Source organism: Heterodontus francisci, unplaced genomic scaffold (assembly GCF_036365525.1).
Source record: "Heterodontus francisci isolate sHetFra1 unplaced genomic scaffold, sHetFra1.hap1 HAP1_SCAFFOLD_349, whole genome shotgun sequence".
NCBI lineage: Eukaryota > Metazoa > Chordata > Chondrichthyes > Heterodontiformes > Heterodontidae > Heterodontus > Heterodontus francisci.
The window spans coordinates 1,411,661-1,429,564 of record NW_027140807.1 but is presented as its reverse complement, the minus strand read 5'-3'; the positions used below and the strand labels follow the sequence as shown (position 1 = coordinate 1,429,564).

Sequence of the window (17,904 nt, the reverse complement as noted above, 5' to 3'; positions counted from 1 at the left end):
ATCCACCTATTCAAATCACACCTTCCAGCATTTGGTCCATAGCCCTGCAGATTACGGCACTTGAGGTGCATATCCAGACTCCTTTGAATGAGTTGAGAGTGTCTGCCTCAACTACCCTTTCAGGCAGCGAGTACCTGACCCCCACCACTTCTAAGGTTTTCCTTTTCTCCCCTCCAATTCTTCTAACAATCACATAAAATCTCTTCCCCCTCGTCACTGATCTCTCTGCCAAGATGAATAGACCTTTCACCTCCACTCTATCCAGGCCCCTTCAATATTTTTTACATTTCTAACAGACCTCCCCTCAGCTTTCTCTGTTCCAAGGAGAACAACCCCAGCCTATCCAATCTTTCCGCACAGCTGCATTTTCCAGTTCTGGCAACATCCTCGTAAATCCCCTCTGTACCCTCTCCAGTGCAATTACATTCTTTCTGCATTGAGGTGACCAGTACTGCACACAGTACTCAAGTTGTGGCCTAACCAATGATGTATACAGTTCCAGCATAACCTCCCTGTTCGTGTATTCCATACCTCAGCTAATAAAGGAACGGATTCCATATGCCTTCTTAACCAACTTATCGACCTGTCCTGCTACCTTCAGTAATCTGGAGACATTCACTCCAAGTTCCCTCACTTCCTCTACACTTCTCAGTATTTTCCCATTAATCGTATGTTCCTTTGCCTTGTTTGACCTCCCCAAATGCATCACCTCACACCTCTCCAAGTTGGATTCCATTTGCCACTCTTCTGCCCATCTGACAAGACCATCAATATCTTCCTGCAGCCTACAGCTATCCACCTCGCGATCTACCACACGGCTAATCCTTGTGTTGTCTGCATACATCTTGAAAATGCCCCCCTACATTTACATCCAAATCGTTAATACATACCACAAAAAGCAGGGAATCCAGTGCTGAGCCCTGTGGAACGCCACTGGGAACAGCCCTCCAGTCGCTAAAACACCCATCAACAATTACCCTTTGTTTCCTGCCACTAAGCCAATTTTGTATCCACCTTGCTGCATTTCCCTTGATCCCATGGGATTTTGTTTTTTTTGAACCAGTCTGCCATGTGCAGCCTTTTCAAAAGCCTTGCTAAAATCCATGTAGACCACGTCAACTGCACTACCCTCATCTATCTTCCTTGTTACTTCTTCAAAAAATTAGATCAAGTTGATAAAACAAGATCGTCCCTTAACAAATCTATGCTGTCTATCCTTGATTAACCCATGCCTTTCTAAGTGACAGTTTTTCCTGTCTCCCAGAATAGATTGCAATAATTTTCTCACTACTGAGGTCAGACTGACTGGCCTGTAATTAGTCAGTCTATCCTTCTCTCCCTTTTTAAACGGAGGCACAACATTAACAATTCTCCAATCCTCCGGCACCACACCTGTGAGGACTGCAAAAAGATGGTCAGACCCTCTGCTATTTCTTCTCTTGCTTCTTTTTGCAGCTTCGGATTCATTTCATCCGGCCCTGGTGATTTATCAACTTTCAAGGATGCTAATCCAAATAATGTTTCCTCCCTCAGCTTCGCTCCCTTAAACCCAGAGCAACCAGCAGAAAGTGTCTTAATTCCGCCGCAAACATGCCATTCAATTTCATCGACGTTTGCTATTTTCCTTCTGTCGCTGAGTATGTTTAAATTCTGTCACAATCACTGCTCTACATTTGATCAACTGATTAATGATCTCAACAAGACTGTGCGGCGGTGACTTGTGAAATCAGCAATCAATTATTGAATATAAGACAGTGAACTCATTAATCTGTTCCCCCTTTTTTGGCAACAAAAGTGTGAAGAATATACTGTTAACCATATAACATCTACACCCACTTTTGCTCATGTAGATTTCACTCTTCTGCTTTACATCTGTACAGATACTGGCAGGAAATTAGGACAAAGACTGAATTTGTATCGTTAATTCTGCGGGTAATAATCCTCTGCAGGAGAGGATGAAACACTGAGAAGGAGGATGAATTTCGGGAATTGACTTGAAGAAGCCCACAGCATGGGTTTCACTGGGAAAGTAACAAACACAGCTTGTTGCAGTTGCACCATGCTGCCACTGGTCGGCGCAGTGGCTCCACTATATTTCGCGCCACCACAGGCTTTGGCGCCGCTGATCAATGAGTCAATTCCTCTGCTTCCGCAATCTTTTCACTTTAAAGGCTAAATGCAGTTAGATTTCCACTTTACAGTGATGTTATATGAGCCGCCGCCACTGCCATCGAACTATCCACCTTCTCTTCCTCCACTACTGATTTTAATTTGCAAAAGGATGTTAATAATCCCCTGTTGTGCGCCATAAGCTCTGGAGTCACCCAAAGCAGCTATTGTTGCACCGCTCCTTGCTTTTTTCACCTACCCTCTCCAACACCTCGCTACCTTCAAAATTTCCCTCGATTCAGCATGAAAGCAAGCTCACAAAGGGAAGAGAGTGAAGATATTGGCAGCAGAGTAGAAAGTGGGGAGGAAGGAGGGAAATGGAGAGAAGAAACAAGTGGAAAGGGGCGGAAGGAAGCAAACAAAAGAATGGGGGACAACTTAAAGGTAGGGGCGGGGATCATTGCCTTGAGATAACTTCCTTTGATGACGATCCGCTCTGCCTACACCTCATCTCTCTCCCTCCCTTAAAACCCAGAGTAACCAGCAGAAAGTCTCTCAGATCCACAGCAAACATGTCTTTCAGTTTCATCGTCTTTGCTATTTCCCTTCTGGCGCTGAGTAGGTTAAAATTCTGTCCCAATCAATCTTCTACATTTGTTTAACTGAAAGGGATGATTAATAATCTCTATAAAACTGAGCGGCGGTGACTTGTGAAATCAGTAATCGATTATTTCATATCAGACAGTGAACTCATTCATCTGTCCCCTAGTTCGGGAAGACAAGTGTTATTAATATGATGTTAACTCTTTAATGTTTGCACCCACTTGCAAACTTGTGGATTCCACGATTCTATTTTACAGTTGTAAAGATCCAGGTGCTTGCAGGAAATTAGGACACAGACCGAATTTCCGTCGTTAATTTGGTGCAACACCGACGTCCATCGTCTCAATTGTAACTCCATCGATACTAGTTCATTCACTCTAATTTCTCTTTCTAGGTGTTTGCCGGGGTGATGTGATACATCAATGGCCTCAGTCACTGGCTGTTAAACAACCAGGACCCGTGGAAATTAACTGTCTGCAGAAAGGAACAGTTCGCAACTACATGTACTGGTATCGTCAGTCCCCCGGCGGAGGATTCCTGTTAATCGGGTTTACCTATACAGCAGGTGAACCTCAGTATGAAGATGGATTTAAGAGCGGGTTTGTTATTACCAGGACTCTGAACAATAAGAAATCCACTCTGACGATCGAGAGTGTGAACGCCACGGACGAGGCGGTGTATTTCTGTGCAGCTGGTGATGGGACACAGCGGTTCAGAGTCATTGGCCGCCTTGACAAAAACCCTCACACGTCTCCCTTCAAACGGGTGCATTTAACCCAGCATTCCGTGAAGAGCAGCCCTGGCTGATCGGATGCGGATCTGCATCTGTTCAGTGCCCGTTCGAGTGGCAGAACGCCCATGTTCTAACTCCCCACAACCTCCAGACAGGCAACACACACTGTCTGTGCCCACACCTGAATAATGGTTCATAGAACGGCTCTTCAACACGTACCTCTGTCAGACCACACCTGGAGCACTGTGCACAATTCTCAGTTCCATATGCCTGTGTAGACGACATCTGAAGTGCTGGGGACAGTTCTTACATCCAAATACCTTACCTAGTGCGCATTTGGAGCCCTGTGTACAGTTCTGGTTTCCATCGACCTTGATTGGACCAAATCTGCAGTGCTGTGCAGAGTGCTGGTCTCCATATTACACAGAGAGATACGAGCAGAAGTACAAAAACGATTTACAAGAATGATACCGGAGCACAAAAGGTTATAACTATGAGGAAAGATTGAAAAGTCTGGGATTCTTTTCCCCAGTCAAGAGAAGGCTGAGGGGTGACCTGATAGAGGTGCTCAAGATTATGAAAGAATATGACAGGGCAGAGAAGATGTCTGTATTTGTGAGGAAGGTAATGAATACATCATACTCACTAATAACTCCAAGAAATGAATTTACACAGAGTGGTAAGAATGTGGAATTCGCTAGCACACAGAAAAATGATGTGTATAACCAGATATATATAAATGGATGCTGGATAAAAACATTAGGGAGCAGGAAATAGCACGTCATACTGATAGGGCTGGTTGAAGACATTGTTCATGTTCTTTCATCGGATGTGGGAATAAAATGTGAGAATAAGCTAACCAGCAATATAAAAACAGATGGTCGGAGCTTTTACATAAAAAGCAAGAGAGTAGCTGAAGCTGACGTTGGTTCCTTCGAGGTAAAGGCAGGTGAAATCATCATGAGGAATGGGGAAATAGCAGGGGAATTGAACTAATATTTTGTGCTTGTCTTCACAGTTGAAGACACAAGTTCCATCCCAGAAATAGGCAGTTATCTGGGGCTTAAAAAGAGTGAGGAAATTAAGGATATTCATATCAATTGAGAAAAACTTTTGGAGAAACCTGAGGGATTAAAATCTGACAAGTCCCCTGGAACAGATGGATTATATACCAGAGTTCTAAAAGAGATAGCTGCAGAGAGAGTGTGGGCGCTGGTTATGATTTGCCAGAATTCCTTAGATTCAGGAATGGTCCCATCGGAATGAAAGTTAACAAATGTTCCACGGCTTTTCAAGAAAAGAGGCAGTGAGAAATCTCAGGATAAGGGATCAGTCATTCCGGACTGAGATGAGGAGAAATGACTTCACTCAAAGGTTTGTGAAACTTTGGATTTCTCTACCCCAGAGTGTTGTGGATGCTCCTTCACTGAATACATTTAAGGCTGGAATTTTTGATCCCTCAGGAAATGAAGGGATATGGGGAGCAGGCAGGAAAGTGGAATTGAAGCCCAAGATCAGCCATGATTGTATTGAATGACGGAGCAGGCTCGATGGGATATATTGTCTTCACCCGCTCCAATTTCTTGTGTTCTGTGGGTCTCAAGTCACATGTAGGCCAGACCAGGTAAGGACGGTGGATTTCCTTCCCTAAAAGAAATGAGTGAGCCAGCTGGGTGTCAGGGCCCCTTAACAGAGACAAGCTTTCAATTGCAGATTTTCTGATGAAATGATTGTATTTATTCATTAATTGAATTTAAATTCCACCATCTGACCTGGTAAGATTCTAACGCATGTCCCGTAGAGATTCACCCCGGCCTAATTCGATGTCACCAGCGTCAGCAGCCGAAGCAATGGATAAAAAATGGGAAGACGGAGCAATTACAAAGCATGTCTTCATAATGCCTATTTTATCAATTGCACTGTGCAAATCTCAGGTGCCTGTAGTTACACATTACAGCCACGAGATGGGGATGGAGCTCCACCGCAGTCTGAGTCCCACTTGCTTCTGAAAAGACTGAGCGAGCAAAGCAGCAGTGACTTGACCAATCTACCAAATAGTCAATTCCACTAACTCTGAAACAGATTAAAATCATAACCATTCCACCCAAAATAGACAACTGGATTTCCCCAAGTCTGCTCGTTCATAGTGACTGGTTTGAGCAAACACTTGTGATATACTAAAACAAATGATCTGAAGGAAGTAAAGAGGGGAAGCAAAGTTAGAAAACAGTGAAAGAAAAATGGAGAAGGAGGAATTTCATATAAAGAAACACATTCAGGGATGTGCACATCACTGACAATGTCAGTATTCATTATCTATGCCGAATTGCCCTTAACTGAATGACTTGCTCGCCCATTTCAGAGGCAGTTAACAGTGAACTACATTGCTATCAGGTGATGCATTTTGGCAGCAGGGAGACAGAGAGGAAATACAGACTTAATGACACAGGCCTGAAGAGTGTTCAAGGGCAGAGGGACCTGGGGGTTAATGTGCATAGATCTTTGAAGGTGGCAGGACATATTGAGAGAGAGGTTCACGAAGCTTATGGGATCTTGGGATTCATGAACAGAGGTATAAAGTACAAAAGCAGGGTGGTTATGCTCAACATATATGAGGTTCTGGTTAGGCCCCAACTTGAGTACTGAGCCCGGTTCTGGTCACCACACTTTCGGAAGGATGTAGGGTCCTTGAGAGGGTGCAGAGGAGATTTACCGGGATGGTTCCAGGGATGAGAGATTTTAGCTACATGGTTAGTTTGGTGAAGCTGGGGTTGTTCTCCTTGGAGCAAAGGAAATTGAGGGGAGATTTCACAGAAGTGTACAAAATGAAGAGAGGTTTAGATAAAGTAGACAAAGAAAAACTGTTCCCATTAGCTGATTGTACAAAGACTAGGGGACGAAGAGGATAGGAACAAAACAGAGAATAAAAGCTGAGAAAAACTGAAATCCGATAGGGAGTTGAGGAGAATTCTTTACCCAAAATACAGAATTCAATGCCAGCAGAAACTGCTAAGACAAAGGCAGGAACAGGAAGGGGCCATTCAGGCCCTCAATTCTGTACCACCATTCAATGAGACCATGGCTGATCTGTGATCTAACTCCATGTTCCCACCTTTGCCCCATATCCCTTAATATTTATTTTGGATCACAAAAACCTATCCATCTCCGATTTCAAATTAACAATTGATTCAGCATCAATTTCCGTGAGCAGAAGAGAGTTCAAACCTCTCCACCCATTGTGTGTAAAAGTGTTTCCTAATTTCACTCCTGAAAAGTCTGGCTCTAATTTTTAGTCTTGGCCTCTTAGTCCTAGATTCCCAAACCAGCGGTAATAGTTTCTCTCTATCTACTCCCAAAGACTAAATAAATACGACTTCAAACTGGAGACCTCCAGCCTGCGGGAGAATCACTCGGCCGTGTATTTCTGTGCCTGGAGTCTTCACAGTGATTCAGAGAGATGGAGCAGTTCAACAAAAACACCAAAGGCAGCAGGAAACATCTGTTTCAGAGAAAATTGCTCGGTACCTCGACCTACTGTTCCCTTATGCAGAGTGACAGTGTTTATTACAATAAAAAGAGTTGTGTTATGATTGTAGTGACACACTAGATTTACAGGTACTGCCGAGGGTGCAATGAAGGATTAATAAGGATGTCACGAGATTTCAGAATGAAATTATCAGGAATCAATGACAATAATCTGGGTATTGAAACATTAACACTGTGTTTACCTTCTCCACAGGCACAGCAGAGGGGGATCCAGGACCATGGACCGGACAATGGCTTTCAGAACGATTTAGTGAGAAAACTAAGAGAGCAGGAGATCATGTAGATCCAGCTTGATATACATCAACAGGACAAGGAAACCCACTACTTTAGAGAGAGAAAGAGTGTGTATGTGTGTGAAAGAGAGAGCGAGATCTAGTGAGAGAGAGGAAAAACGACAGGCAGAGTTAAAGAGACTGAGACAGAGAGAGATACAGCGATCGAGGCAAAGACAGTGAGACAGCAAGAGACACATAATGAGGGAGAGAGAGAGACACTGAGATAAAGAGCTTGTGACAGATAGGGAGATAGATCTAGAGAGAGACAGAGACAGGGAAATAACTGAAGAGATAACAAGATTAAGAGAGAGGGAGAGTCAGAGAGAAGGAGAGAATGGGAGACATAACCTTAGATACATGAGGAGAGAGAGAGTCAGAGAGAGAAAGTGAGCCAAGATAGACTGAGATAGAGAGGGAGAGAGAGTCTGAGAAAGGAAGAGAGTGGGAGACATAAACCTAGACACATGAGGAGAGAGAGAGAGAGAGACAGAGAGAGAGTGCAAGAGAGCGGAAGGTAAACTGAGATAGAGATAGATAGATAGAGAGAGAGAGAGAGAGAGAGAGAGAGAGAGAGAGAGAGAAGCAAATTGGCAGCCAATTCAATTCTGATTTGTTGAACTGGGTGAATGGGCGTCTCCAACATTGTATCACTTCCTAATGCTCTTCATGTTCCTCCCAATGATTTGTAAAGAGTGGATTTGGACCCTCACAAGAGTCTAAGCTCCTGATCTCACTCCTGTGTCTATTAAGAGAACAAGTTGAAGTGAAAGATGTATCTGTTACTGTGTCTGATAATCTTGTTTCATTGTAAGTGAATGTGAAATGCAAAAACTATCGGTAATAACTGTCCCCTCTTCTCCCTGTCTCCCTTTCATTCCCAGAAGTTCCCTGTTTACTGATCTCCTCCTCTCTCCATCTCTCTCCCAGATGTGAACTCACAGACTATCCTCCAGACTCCCGCTGCTGTCTCCAGATTTCCCGGGAAAGGAGTGGAACTGAGGTGCACAGTGGAGGGGAGCAGCAGTAACATCTACATGTACTGGTACAGACAAGAGCCAGGGAAGGAGCCGCTGTTGATGTTTTACTCCAATACTGCTAACTATGTGGATCCAGAGGGGACGGTGGACGGTTTTACCGCCAAGAAACTGAATAAGTACGAGTTCAAACTGGAGTCCTCCAACCTGCGGGAGAATCACTCAGCCATGTATTTCTGTGCCTGGAGTCTTCACAGTGACTCAGAGAGATGGAGAAGTTCAACAAAAACCCCAAAGGCAGCAGGAAACACCTGTGTCAGATAAAACCAGTCGGTGCTGCTTCCTGTTGGTTTTTTTTTTATCATTGGGAACATGTTTCTCACAAGAAGACAGTGCGGATTTAAATAGAAAGTGACAGGTTAGATATAGAAGCACAGGGGAATTGTGGAATAGACTTTGCAGAAATGATATCAGAACACAGAGGTTAAAGTTATCAAGATAGTTTGAACATCGGGGGATCTTTGCTCCAGAAAGGAGAAACTGAAGGGTAAGCATTCAACGGTCTTAGAGAGATTATTACAGATTTTAATATGTGAAATGAAGATCAGATAAACACAGATAGATAGATAGAGAGATAGATAGATAGATAGAGAGAGAGAGAGATACATCCGTTGTCGTTGGATGTCACGGTGTTTTCTTTCTCCAAAGGGACAGCAGAGTGCGCTGCAGGACCATGATAAACATCAGAGTCTGGAACACACTTTAACAGCGACCTGGGAACACAAGGAGTTCATTCATCACCTCGAAAACACTCCGCCCTTCAATGAGATCATGAATGATCAGTAACGTCCTGTCGCTCCCTCTCTCCATCCCTCTCTCTCCCTCTCTCCATCCCTCTCTCTCCATCCCTCTCTCTTCCTCTCTCTCCCTCTCTCCATCCCTCTCCCTCCAAACCTCTCCCTCTCTCTAGCCCTCACTACACGTAGGCAAACAACCCCACAATGTATAGGAACTAACTCAGCTCGGAACTCTTAACCATCTGAGCGCTGTTTCACACTGTTCAAAAGTGAGACCCCTCTCCAGATACCTTCATCTCCGGGACTGGGACATCTGCCTCCTGACGGCGAGATCAGAAGCTGCTGAAACCTGTTTACCAACTTTCATCTCAGACTCGAGTCGCATTTGATGTGTTCTTCAAAGAAACCAGCAGTTCAGACCAGTGAACAATTTAACCCTTTAACTCCCATTCAGCAAAGAGGTACGGTAGCAGAGTGGTTATTTTACTGGACTAGTAATCCAGAGGCCTGTACTAATGATCCCCGGACATGAGTTCAATTTTCACCAGGGGCAGAAATGGAATTTAAATTCAATTAAATAAATAAATAGAAATCTGTCATGGAAAGTATGAGTAATCCTGTACATGGAGTGTCGTAAAAACCCAACGGATTCATTGATGTCCTTCAAGGAAGGAAATCTGCCGTTCTAACCCGGTCTGGCCTATAAGTGACTGCAGACCCACAGCAATGAGGTTGACTATTAACTGCCCTCTGATATGGCCCAGCAGGTACTCCCAAAGATGGTTCACCATCACCTTCTCAGGGTCAATAAGGGATGGGCACACTCTCTGGGTATAGAGGCTTGTTTCCCTGAATTCTACTCTATCAAAGCCCTTTCTGAAATGTGAACACCTCTATTCAATCTCCCCCTATCCTCCTGTGTTGTATCATTCCACAACATTGTTATGCAAAGTAATGGGGTGGAGCAGAGTGTCGCAGTAAGTGACTGCCAATAACAATGACAACTGGATGCTGGGTATTTAATTGGATACGATATAGAAAACGCCTGCAAGTGTGTTGTTGAAAACTCCACACGTTCACACATCGAGTTAGTATCGAATGAAGAAATCATGTTGCATGAAGTTCTCTGTTTAATCTTGATGGCTGCATTCTTTCCACGTAAGTGAAAGTCAGAAACTGTGTAGAATAATGTATTGTAATGTCAGCGGTGATTCTGTCTGGAACACTCCTGTGTCTGAGTCTCACTCCACAACACTTGAGCTCAAAGTCAAAAGTAACACCCCAGGTGTCAGGGCTGAGGGAGTGCTGCACTGTCGCAGAGGCAGGACTGAGGGAGTGCTGCACTATCGCAGAGGCAGTACTGAGGGAGTGCTGCACTATCGCAGAGGCAGTATTGAGGGAGTGCTGCACTGTCGCAGAGGCAGTACTGAGGGAGTGCTGCACTATCGCAGAGGCAGTACTGAGGGAGTGCTGCACTGTCGCAGAGGCAGTACTGAGGGAGTAACTACATTGGTTGCAAAGCCTTTCTGATGTCTTGAGGTCCTGAACGGCGCTATATTAATGTCAGCCCTTTCTTTCTTGCAATGCAGCTCCTGCTCCAATCCATTATTGACTGAAATAATAATTTAATCGATGTTCCATCCCACAGGAATACTCGCCTCCTATGTGGAACAGTCGCCCTCTATCCTATCGATTGCAGCAGGAGATTCAACAACACTCAGATGCACGCTGACCAATCCTGGCTGTACATTAATGTACTGGTACAGACAACAACCAGACAGGGCACTGGAATCTCTGTTCTATTCTGCGACAGAAGGGTCTGTTACAAATTACACGTCTGAGTCATTTAATGCAGTCAGATCCAGCAATGCACTGTTTACTTTGGCACTGAGAAACGCTGCTCCATCTCACACCGCTGTCTATTTCTGTGCTTGCAGTATCGCACAGTGTTTGAGAAAGCGGATTCGCAGCTGCAAGAACCTGCAGCGGATGAACGGGAGTTCAGTGCTCATCATCCACCGGCAGGGGGCAGCAGTAGATTGAATGTCAGTGTTCATCTTCCACCAGCAGGGGCAGCAGTAGATTGAATGTCTGTCCTCATTTTCCCCCGACAGGGGGCAACAGTAGATTGAATCGCTGTGCTCATCTTCCACCGGCAGGGGGCAGCAGTAGATTGAATCTCAGTGCTCATTTTCCACCAGCAGTTGGCAGCAGTGGATTTGAGCCTCCCTGATGGTTATGGACCCAGTAATAGAACACAGACCTTAGAACATTACAGCGCAGTCCAGGCGCTTCGGCCCTCGATGTTGCGGCGACCTGTGAAACGATCTGACCTAAACTATACCATTTTCATCCATATGTCTATCCAATGACCACTTAAATGCCCTTAAAGTTGGCGAGTCTACTACTGTTGCAGGCAGGGCGTTCCACGCCCCTACTACTCTCTGAGTAAAGAAACTACCTCTGACATCTGTCCTATATCTATCACCCCTCAACTTAAAGCTATGTTCCCTCGTGTTTGCCATCACCATCTGAGGAAAAAGACTCTCACTATCCAACCTATCTAATCCTCTGATTATCTTATATGTCTCTATTAAGTCACCTTTCCTCCTCCTTCTCTCCAACGAAAACAACCTCAAGTCCCTCAGCCTTTCCTCATAAGACCTTCCCTCCACACCAGGCAACAACCTAGTAAATCTCCTCTGTACCCTTTCCAAAGCTTCCACATCCTTCCTATAATACGGTGACCAGAACTGCACGCAATACTCCAGGTGCGGCCGCACCAGAGTTTTGTACAGCTGCAGCATGACCTCGTGGCTCCGAAACTCGATCCCCCTACTAATAAAAACTAACACACCGTATGCCTTCTTAACAGCCCTATTAACCTGGGTGGCAACTTTCAGGGATTTATGTACCTGGACACCAAGATCTCTCTGCTCATCGACACTACCAAGAATCTTCCCATTAGCCCAGTACTCTGCATTCCTGTTACTCCTTCCAAAGTGAATCACCTCACACTTTTCCGCATTTAACTCCATTTTCCATCTCTCAGCCCAGCTCTGCAGCCTATCTATGTCCATCTGTAACCAACAACATCCTTCGGCAATATCCACAACTCCACCGACATTTGTGTCATCCACAAATTTACTAACCCACCCTTCTACACCCTCATCCAGGTCATTTATAAAAATGACAAACAGCAGTGGCCCCCAAACAGATCCTTGCGGTACACCACTAGTAACTAAACTCCAGGATGAACATTTACCATCAACCACCACCCTCTGTCTTCTTTCAGCGAGCCAATTTCTGATCCAAATCACTAAATCACCTTCAATCCCATACTTCCGTATTTTCTGCAATAGCCTACCGTGGGGAACCTTACCAAACGCCTTACTGAAATCCATATACACCACATCCACGGCTTTACCCTCATCCACCTGTTTGGTCACCATCTCAAAAAACTCAATAAGGTTTGTGAGGCACGACCTACCCTTCACAAAACCGTGCTGACTATCGCTGATGAACTTATTCTTTTCAAGATGATTATAAATCCTATCTCTTATAACCTTTTCCAACATTTTACCCACAACCGAAGTAAGGCTCACAGGTCTATAATTACCAGGGCTGTCTCTACTCCCCTTCCTGAACAAGGGGACAACATTTGCTATCCTCCAGTCTTCCGGCACTTTTCCTGTCAACAATGACGACATAAAGATCAAGGACAAAGGCTCTGCAATCTCCTCCCTGGCTTCCCAGAGAATTCTAGGATAAATCTCATCTGGCCCAGGGGACTTATCTATTTTCACACTTTCCAAAATTGCTAACACCTCCTCCTTGTGAACCTCAATCCCATCTAGCCTAGTAGTCTGTATCTCAGTATTCTCCTCGACAACATTTTCTTTCTCTACTGTAAATACTGATGCTAAATATTCATTTAACGCAACCCCTATCTCCTCTGATTCCACACACAACTTCCCACTACTATTCTTGATTGGCCCTAATCTAACTCTAGTCATTCTTTTATTCCTGATATACCTATAGAAAGCCTTAGGGTTTTCCTTGATCCTATCCGCCAATGACTTCTCGTGACCTCTCCTCGCTCTTCCAAGCTCTCCCTTTCGATCCTTCCTGGCTAGCTTGTAACTCTCAAGCGCCCAAACTGAGCCTTCACGTCTCATCCTAACATAAGCCTTCTTCTTCCTCTTGACAAGCGCTTCAACTTCTTTAGTAAACCACGGCTCCCTCGCTCGACAACTTCCTCCCTGCCTGACAGGTACATACTTATCAAGGACACGCAGTAGCTGCTCCTTGAATAAGCTCCACATTTCGATTGTGCCCATCCCCTGCAGTTTCCTTCCCCATCCTACGCATCCTAAATCTTGCCTAATCGCATCATAATTTCCTTTCCCCCAGCTATAATTCTTGCCCTGCTGTATATGCCTGTCCCTGCCCATTGCTAAGGTAAACCTAACCGAATTGTGATCACTATCACCAAAGTGCTCACCTACATCTAAATCTAACACCTGGCCGGGTTCATTACCCAGTACCAAATCCAATGTGGCATCGCCCCTGGTTGGCCTGTCTACATACTGTGTCAGAAAACCCTCCTGCACACACTGGACAAAAACTGACCCATCTAAAGTACTCAAACTATGGTATTTCCAGTCAATATTTGGAAAGTTTAAGTCCCCCATAACAACTATCCTGTTACTCTCGCTGCTGTCGAGAATCATCTTTGCTATCCTCTCCTCTACATCTCTGGAACTATTCGGAGGTCTAGATTAGATTAGATTAGACATACAGCACTGAAACAGGCCCTTCGGCCCACCTAATCTGTGCCGACCATCAACCACCCATTTATACCAATCCTACACTAATCCCATATTCCTACCAAACATCCCCACCTGTCCCTATATTTCCCTACCACCTACCTATACTAGTGACAATTTATAATGGCCAATTTACCTACCAACCTGCAAGTCTTTTGGCTTGTGGGAGGAAACCGCAGCACCCGGAGAAAACCCACGCAGACACAGGGAGAACTTGCAAACTGCACATCGGCAGTACCCAGAATCAAACCCGGGTCCCTGGAGCTGTGAGGCTGCAGTGCTAACCACTGTGCCACTGTGGCGCCCCACAGGTCCATAGAAAACTCCCAACACGGTGACCTCTCCTCTCCTGTTTCTAACCTCGGCCCATACTACCTCAGTGGACGAGTCCTCAAACGTCCTTTCTGCCGCCGTAATACTCTCCTTGATTAACAATGCCACACCCCACCCCCACCCCCCTCTTTTACCATCTTCTCTGTTCTTACTGAAAGATCTAAATCCCGGAACCTGCAGCATCCATTCCTGTCCCTGCTCTACCCATGTCTCCGAAATGGCCACAACATCGAGATCCCAGGTACCAACCCATGCTGCAAGCTCACCCACCTTATTCCGGATGCTGCTGGCGTTGAAGTAGACACACTTTAAACCAAGTTCTTGCTTGCCAGTGCCCTCTTGCGTCCCTGTAACCTTATCCCCTACCTCACTACTTTCAACAGCCTGTACACTGGAACTACAATTTAGGTTCCCATCCCCCTGCTGAATAAGTTTAAACCCCCCCGAAGATCACTAGCAAATCTCCCCCCCCAGGATATTGGTACCCCTCTGGTTCAGGTGAAGACCATCCTGTTTGTAGAGGTCCCACCTACCCCAGAAAGAGCCCCAATTATCCAGGAAACCAAAACCCTCCCTCCTACACCATCCCTGCAGCCACGTGTTCAACTCCTCTCTCTCCCTATTCCTCGCTTCGCTAGCACGTGGCACGGGCAAGAACCCAGAGATAACAACTCTGTTTGTTCTCGCTCTAAGCTTCCACCCTAGCTCCCTGAATTTCTGCCTTAAATCCACATCTCTCTTCCTACCTATGTCGTTGGTGCCTATGTGGACCACGACTTGGGGCTGCTCCCCCTACCCCTTAAGGATCCCAAAAACACTATCCGAGACATCACAAACCCTGGCACCTGGGAGGCAACACATCAACCGTGAGTCTCTCTCGTTCCCACAGAACCTCCTCTCTGTTCCCCTAACTATGGAGTCCCTAATGTCTAATGCTCTGCTCCTCTTCCCCCTTCCCTTCTGAGCAACAGGGACAGACTCTGCACCAGAGACCTGTACCCCATTGCTTACCCCTGGTAAGTCGTCCCCCCCCCAACAGTATCCAAAACGGTATATCCAAAATGAGCACAGACCAAGCTGTAGAATAGATCAGCAGCCCAGTATGACCCAAATATTGTTCCACCTACATCCCTCGGGCCAGTGTTGCAGAAAACGTTTGCCAGGAGTCCCACCTGACTATTTGAGAATCAACATCTAGCTGTTGTTTTCTTAATTCGTTCATGTGATGTGGGCCTCGCTGGTTAGGCCAGCATTTATTGCCCATCTCTAATTGCCCTTGAACTGAGAGGCTTGCTGGGCCATTGCAGAGGGCATTTAATAGTCAAACACATTGTGTGGATCTGGAGTCACATGTAGGCCAGACCAGGTGAAGGCGGCAGATTTCCTTCCCTCATAGTCGTCAGAGAACTGGATGGATTTTTGAAACAATGGACACGATTAGACGAGCTTTCTTTCCAAAAAAAAATCCAGATTTATTAATGGCATTGAAATTTCATGATCTGTATTGGTGGGATTCACCCCACATCGCTAAAACACTAGCAGAGACTGTGGATTAGGAGTCTCGTTAAATTACCAACACACTAATACATCCCCGACAGGAGCAGATCATTTGGAATCCAGATGTCTGTAATTGGAAATCTACATGTGGCTACTTTGGGAATGCCGATGAGGTTCATTTGGAAATCTGGATATGAACAACTGGAGAGTTCTAATCAGTAAATTAGAAACTGAACAACAGACACCCTTGTTGGGGATATTAACAACACTTAATCCAGTCACTCAACCATCAAAAGCAACCACGTCCATTCTGATTGGTTGGGTGGTGGAAAGGGGCGTGGCCAACACTGCATCACTTCCTCATGCCCTTCATGTTTTCCTCAATGATTTGTAAAGAGCGGATTGGTTAGTCACAGAACTGATCCCCTCTGTTCCACTGCCTTTGCTGTTTGAGAGGGCAGTGTCAAGTGGGCGATGTATCTGTTCCTGGCTCTGATAATCCTGGTTCAACGTGAGTGCCAAATACAAGGATTATCCTTCAGAACCTTTCTCTCCTCTCCCTGTTTTTCTTTCATTCCCAGAAGTTCCCTGTTTACTGATCTCCTCCTCTCTCCATCTCTCTCCCAGATGTGAACTCAAAGAATATCCACCAGACTCCCGCCGCTGTCTCCAGATTTCCCGGGAAAGGAATGGAACTGAGGTGCACTGTGGAGGGGAGCAGCAGTACCCTCTACATGTACTGGTACAGACAAGAGCCGGGGAAGGAGCCGCTGCTGATGTTTTACTCCAATACTGCTAACTATGTGGATCCAGAGGGGACGGTGGACGGTTTTACTGCCGAGAGACCGACTGACTCCCAGTTCAACCTGGAGTCCTCCAGCCTGTAGGAAAATCACTCGGCCGTGTATTTCTGTGCCTGGAGTCTTCACAGTGACTCAGAGAGATGGAGCAGTTCAACAAAAACCCCAAAGGCAGCAGGAAACACCTGTTTCAGATAAAACCAGGTGGTGCTGCGTCTTGTTGGGTGTTGTTTTTTTTATTATTGGGAACATGTTTTTCACAAGAAGACAGGGCGAAATTTAATAGAAAGTCACTCTAGAATTTGCCTTTATAGCCACTCCAGGCGCTGCTCCACACACCACTGACCACCTCCAGGCGCTTACTCATTGTCTCTCGAGATAAGGAGGCCAAAGAAGACGAAGATATAGAAACACAGGGGAATTGTGAAATAGACTTTACAGGAATGATATCAAAACACAGAGGTTAAAGTTATCAAGATAATTTGAGCATCGGGGGATCTTTGCTCCACAAAGGTGAAGACTGACGGGTCAACGTTCAGCGGTCTTTGAGAGGTTAATAAATATTTTAATATGTGAAATGAAGATCAGATAAAGCCAGACAGACTGGCAGATAGATAGCTAGATAGATAGATAGATACCTAGATAGATAGATAGATAGATAGATAGATAGATAGATAGATAGATAGATAGATAGATAGATGGATGGATGGATGGATGGATGGACAGATAGAAACAAACGGTGTGGTGTTATGTCACTGTGTTTTCTTTCTCCAAAGGGACAGCAGAGTGCGCTGTAGGACCATGATAAATATCAGAGTCTGGAACACACTTTGACAGTGACCTGGGAACACAACGAGAACATTCATCACCTCGGAAACACTCCGCCCTTCAATGAGATCACGACTGATCAATACATTCCCATCGCTCCCTCTCTGCATTCCACTCTCTCCCTCTCCATCCCTCTCTCCATCCCTCTCTCTCCCTTTATTTCCATCCCTCTCTCTCACTCTATCTACCAAGCTGGTGTAAAATGAGAGAATGCCGTTATACATTCCTGTCTTTTACAGGGGCAGTGACTGTCTCTCTATCTATCTCTCGATTTCTCTCCCTCTCTCTATATCTATCTGTCTACCTGACTGTCTCTCTATCTAGCTCGATATTTCTCTACCTATCTGACTTTCCCTCCATCTCTCTATTTCTCTACCTCTCTCTATATCAATCTGTCGACCTGACTGTCTCTCTCTCTATCTATCTCTCTACCTGGTTGTCGATCTCTTTGTCTCTCTATCTATCTATCTCTCTACCTGTTTAAATATCTCTCTGTCTCTGTATCCATCTAACTCTATCTTTAGGCGATTACAGTTCGTGTGAACTAATTAAATATACTGCAGTAATGTAACAAATGACT

General features: G+C 45.2%; 1 gene segment (V, D, J or C); it reads left to right on the top strand.

Annotated features, from left to right (window-relative positions):
* The first annotated feature begins 16,103 nt into the window (after positions 1–16,103).
* Positions 16,104–16,603, top strand: LOC137361208 (T cell receptor beta variable 30-like). The segment is given in 2 exon segments: positions 16,104–16,207; positions 16,324–16,603. Coding segments are annotated over 2 exon segments (297 nt in total).
* Positions 16,604–17,904: the final 1,301 nt, after the last annotated feature.